The 6,000-nt window shown below is 35.0% G+C and overlaps 1 protein-coding gene across 1 annotated transcript in view; it reads right to left on the bottom strand.

Annotated features, from left to right (window-relative positions):
* Positions 1-808: 808 nt before the first annotated feature.
* Phex (phosphate regulating endopeptidase homolog X-linked) overlaps positions 809-6,000 on the bottom strand; it is a 194,478-nt gene continuing 189,286 nt past the window's right edge. Inside the window, exons 21-22 of the mRNA XM_015488079.2 lie at positions 4,540-4,616; positions 809-2,083 (exon numbers count right to left, since the gene is read on the bottom strand). Of these exons, the coding sequence (XP_015343565.1) occupies positions 1,981-2,083; positions 4,540-4,616 (180 nt within the window). The 3' untranslated portion in view covers positions 809-1,980. The remainder of the gene's footprint in view (positions 2,084-4,539; positions 4,617-6,000) is intronic.

The raw sequence follows: 6,000 nt of genomic DNA, 5'->3' as shown, positions 1-6,000 counted from the left end.
TTTGGTTTGTTTTAATAATGTCCATACTATACACAATTTTCAGTAGAATTGAGTTAGATCAAGAAAAGTTAATCAGTAAAAGTTAACTCTGTCATCAAGAAGCTGTGAGAGACCCAACTGATCACCAACCAGTTTTCCTGGACTAACAAGTGACTTCATTTCCACTTCCAAAGTCATAAATCTATGCTTTTATCAAACACTTTCTCTGACCTGCAGGAATATGTTTATTCAGAATTTTAAAAAGAAACCTAGAAGGAAAATACTATTCATATAAGCATGACAAACTTTAGCTAATTTTAAGCACTCAAGTAAGGAATAAAACAAAAAATATTGTACATGTCTAAATCGAATTGAATTGCTTACTCTAGAGAAAAGGCACATACATTTCCAGCACCCCTGACCTAGTACTACTTGTTTTTAGACATACAAACTAAGGTCACATTAAGCTGTGGTTAAGAGGAGGAAAAGGTAGCTGCCCTTCAGAAGTTTATCCATTCGGAGAGGAGGAAAGTCAAGGGGAAAATCACTCTCCTCTGACTAATGCAGTGTAATTGTTTTCCTTATGATGGTTCCCCTCCATTTTTCTCTCTTCAGAAGTTCCCATGGTTACAAAAGGACGTGGCACACACTTACATGTCTTTTAAAAGGATGACAAGTCACAGAGATGCAAAATGACCTCCTGTGGTTAGTCTGAATTTGTCATTTTGCTTTTGAGATTTTCCCTTTGGCCCACTTAACCCAGTATCTCATGTACAATGAATAATGTGATGGGGTGTGGGGGGGGTGCCTATGTTAAGAAACAGGAAACGCCAGGTAACCACTTTAATGCTATTTCAGTTTTATCCTACATACACACACAACTAAAAGATAGAGGGGTTCACTTAAAAGGATAATGCTCTAAGGATCAAAAACAGTACTGCTCTTTCTTCAAAGACTTGAAAAGTAAAAATTATATTCCTTAGTTCTATTCAGGAATTTTAAATTGAATCAGTATATTCTAAAATGGCTTCAATCAAGAAAATTTTTTAAAGGTTTTCTTTTTAAAGAGAGGGAACATTAACTGAGATGAAATGGAAGAGCATTTTGCTCCCTCTCAATGTAGTGTTTATCCCTTTGCACTAAAGGGAAATGAAAGCCATTTGTTTCTAATGGGGAATTGGAAAATCCTCCACTCAATACCTGCTCATTGAAGAACCAGGATCATGCAGACTAGATAAAATTTTGGAGATTTCATCTCCTAGTTTTCCTGTTGTTGCATGACTAGGAGTTTTTACTTCTTCTGGGACTTAATATTGCCTTTTCGTCCTATTTGATAAACTCAACCTATACCTAGTAGACTTATTGTCATCTTTGTTCATGCTGACCTGAACAAGGCAATCAGCTGCATCAGATGCAAGTTATGAGGCACATTTTCATTCACATAGACTCCAAAGTTGAAAGTAAGAACTTCATTGAAAAATGTAAAATGGAGATCCAACATAGTTCTTATTTAACTACCTTAGCATTAAGAAATGCTATAGTAATGACTGTCCATGAAGTCTAGCAATGCAGTCCAAAGAACAGCAAGGCCTTCTATATATGCATACACATGTCTTCATCACTGAGGGTTACAGGTTTACTAGACTGAACTTTTTGATGGACACATTCTACTTAGGACTCCTGAAAAGCTACAGATTGAAATGGTATGTACCATTGAGCTATGACTAACTAAAATGGAAAATAGCAACAATTCAGCAGATAGCACTTTAAGACACATAGCCCAGGGATTTACTTTTGTTAGTTTGATTTTCTAAAGAAAAATCCATGGTCCATTTCTTGCTTTTACTTTTTTAAGATCTATGACTCTCAACAGATACTGTTTAGATCCAAGCAGGTCATCTACCCAAATAATGAAAACGCATCAAAAATAAAAGTCCTCAGGGGAATATAGGCCTAAATAAGTGGGCAGTTGTCTCAGGATGGCAGAATACAGCACTCCAGCTACCAGAGTCGACAGGAATCCACACCTCTGTTCATCGAGGAATTATGTGGGCAATTAAAAGCTTTCTGGAATTCTTCAAAGTTGCTAATGGCACCATTGACCCTGAAAAAAGATATGGCAAAGCACATGTCATTTAATTCATCAACAGGTTCTGGATGAAATTGTAATGGTATATTGCTAGAAAGGATCTTGACATTTATTTAATCTGTTTACAGGAGAAATAGCTAAAGCCCCAAATCATTAAGTAAAATTCCAAAAAATTAACAGCACTAAGACTAGAACCAACATCTCCTGAATGCCAGGCAAATGTTCCTACTACTCTTCCAACATTCTTCAAAATCCTTTAAAACTATACCATCTTCAATACTTAGTTTTTCCAAGATTTTTTAAAATTTAACTTTTATGGAATGTATAATTGATATAAAGTACATGATTCTTAAATGTAGAAACCACTAATTTGTTCATGGGTACCCAATATTACTACCATTCAGATCAAGACAGGATATTTCCAGTAACCTGAAAGCCCCTTTGTGTCCCCTACCAAGGATAACTACTATCCTGACCTCTATCACCATAGCTTTGCCTGCTTTTGAATTTTACATGAATGGAATCCACAGTATTCAGTGTTGTGTCATTGACTTCTTTCACTCAACGTCTGTAAAATCATTCATTTCCAACTATTTTTAAATTTTTTTTTCAATCTACAAAAATAATTTCTCTTCTCTAAATTTCTGTTAGTTTGGGAGGATCATATTTACCTAGAATCTAGTTAATGCAACAACCAACTAATGGAAAGCATCTAATTGTTACAGATAAATACTTCTTCACTAGATTTTAGTTCCAAAATCCGGTGTTCTTGCAAGTTCCCAACTGCAGTAAAGACTGTGGATTCCTACTCAGCACTTTGATTGTAAGTGCTTTTTGGAAGTGGTATTTCCATTGTGTGATTTTCACTGCACTCAAAATCTATAGTTACTGCAGACATCAGTTTTAAAAAAAACTCCCCCCCTCATCTATTTCTCACTCAACCTCACATGCAAAGGGTTGACTAGAAACTCAGCATTCTCAGCCACTGACTATTTCTTCCCTAATGACTTTGTTACCTAGAGGCATTTGAATGAATGTAATGGCCTGTATCCAACAAATTCTCATAACCTCTTGTGTTTTAACTGGGATGTATGGGTAGGGATGCATATTTCATAGTGTGCTTCACCCTAGGCAAGTGTTAAAGATAGAATATAGCTGATAATTAGTAAGCATACTCTGTAAATTATCAGCTAAAAATCCAACATTACAGGCAACTAGTTAGTAAAAATAAGTTTCTAAAAACTTAACTGTTGAGTAATTAATCTACTGTGTGGCTTCATCTGCACCATTTGTCAGTGGGAGCACATTTTTAGTCCATTAGAAACTGTCAGGCTTCATGACAGTTTAGCCCAGTGGGGGAGAATTTCCAACACAGTGATTAGATTTTTATGCTACTGGGTAATTTATGGTCAATGTTCAAAGCATTTCTAAGGCAAGATTTTAGGAATAAGATTTTTAAAATATAGAAGAAATTTCAGATGACTTTCTTGCAATATGCAAATGGATTCATTTAAATATTAAATGTAAAGATATCCAGGTTAATATGTTCTAAGCAAAGAATGAATAACTATAAATTATTATGATTTCTTATCATAATTATATGTCCTCTACTTAGAAAATTTCTCTCGGGCTATGGAACCAAGGACAGGGTAAGTAATATCAAACATAATTTTGTTTTTATTTAATACTTTATACATTCTGACAATTAAGAGTGTAATTCATAATCCTGTTCCCTTCATATGTAAGCAATTGTTTCAAAATATGATGCAAGCTGAAAGCCAAAATATAGTGTCCTGACTCTAGATATGAATTATAATTGCTCAGTATCACCATAAATCTTCCTTTGGGTTCAGATCTATTCAGAAAGTGGGCATGCATTTATGTATGTTGGATGGCTGTGTGGAAAAAGTAAGAAGTATTAAACAGAATACGCTTTAACATGAAACAAACCAGAGTTCTAGATGTTTTAAGGCAAAGTGCCTCATATTACATCTTCTTTGGAGACAATAAAATTTGGGTTTTGGCTCAGACCTCCCCCCAAAAAAATTAGGTAGTTGGGTGTTTTCAATATTTCAGTTTACTGATTGCCCATGGTGATCATAGCACCCATGTATTGCTGCCTTTCAAAATCTGGAAGATCATAAATAGAATTTAATACTAAAGCTATGATTTGGATTCCAAATTACTTTTGTATTCCCATGGATCTCTGGAAACTAGAGATGTGTACAACTGCTCATCAACAGAAATTTAGTTGAAAAAGCACTGAATATACCAGCTTACTACTACTGCAGAAAAAGATGTTTAGTTTCTGTTTGGCCGGATTTGGTTATCTGCAAAATGGAGATTACACCTTCACAATACAGGCTTTTGTTTGCATCACTCATGAGTAGTACACTGGGATGGAATGATGGGTGTGGTGTGGGGCAGGAGATATACAGTTAAAAACTGGTATCACCCATTTAATCATTTACCTAAATTGAGGGGGGCTGTGAGCACCAATTTGAATTTGTTCTCGGGCAGCTTCTGGTCTATAAGAATTGCACCTCACCTAGAAGAGAAAGGCATCCCAATAAATAAGCTTCCATTCCAATTATACATTTTCTAGTTTAACTGCTCCAAATTATACCAAAATATAATTTTAGAATGAATAGATGACAAACAATTTTAGCAGACTAGATAAAACCTTCATCAGTAGTAACATCTATTATTCTAATCCCCAGAGTAGGAGTTTTTTCAATATGAGTAATTATACAATTTGGTAAATTAGAGAGTTTCCAGACATGTGCTTTAAATCAAAAAAATCATATATGTGCCCCAAAATTAATCAATGCATTTCCTTCAATTAATTTAATGTTTTAAATATCCCATATCAAATGTAATCATGCTCATTTGAACCAATAAAGTAAATCGGCCATTTAGAATTGAGTATGGTCATGAGAAGTTACTATTTTGCCCCAAGTATTTTCCTTGCCTCAACCTAGTCTCAGCCTGGAACAGGAGTACATTTCTCCATTTCCTTTGAAGTTAGGCACAGAAATCTAACTTGTTCTGACCAATGAAACATGAGCAGAATGATAGATGTAACTTCTGGGCAGAGGCTTAAAAAAACTGACAGAAGTTTTAAGAGCCTTAGGAATACATTAAGGGGCAATGCACATTTCCTTACATTTCTTCCCTATACCTGTGGTGACCATGAAATTACATGTCAAGATAAAGATTCCAAACCCTAGGCCCTTATGTAAAAATTACAGGCAGGGCCCTACTGCTAATATATGATGGACTTGGAGCATGAACAAGAAATACACTTTCGTTGTGCTGTTCTTTTCTGCAGTATAACCAACTTAATTCTGACTCAAAGTATATCTTCAAATATGATATAATCTTCAAGTATGAACAGGACTAGGACACATGGAAACGGTGGTGGGGAACATTCTAATGGCAGGGCAAATGAGAAAATGATTGGGAGAGGGGGAAGGCAAGACACTGAACTTGATTGCAATAGGTTGTATATAATTGGCAGCAATGGAAGACCAAGTGAGACAGAATGGCGAAAGATTTTTGAAGTCCTAAGCAATAGACTAAAGTTTTTAAACTATATTTTAACATTGTTCTTGAGCAGGAAAATAAAATCCATATTTTTCAAAGATTTGTCTGGTAGGCATGTAGAGTAGAAGGAGGAAATTAAGAGACTAGTTAGAAGATTATTTATGGGCAATGAATATCCCCTAAATAAGTAGGAATAGGAATGGAAAGAAGTAGAAGGATGAGAAGAATCTCCAAGAAAAGAAATTGATAGGTCACAGCAACTGCAAGAATATAGGAAACAGGAAAGGTGATATGATGCTATTAATTTTGATGACTATAAATCATCAGTCATTGTGTTTCTGAATTGATTTTGAAAATGTTTTTGTAAATGATTCTTTAATTTCCTC

The sequence above is a fragment of the Marmota marmota genome, unplaced genomic scaffold, assembly GCF_001458135.2.
Source record: "Marmota marmota marmota unplaced genomic scaffold, marMar, whole genome shotgun sequence".
Lineage (NCBI taxonomy): Eukaryota > Metazoa > Chordata > Mammalia > Rodentia > Sciuridae > Marmota > Marmota marmota.
This window is presented reverse-complemented; position numbering and strand designations above follow the sequence as displayed.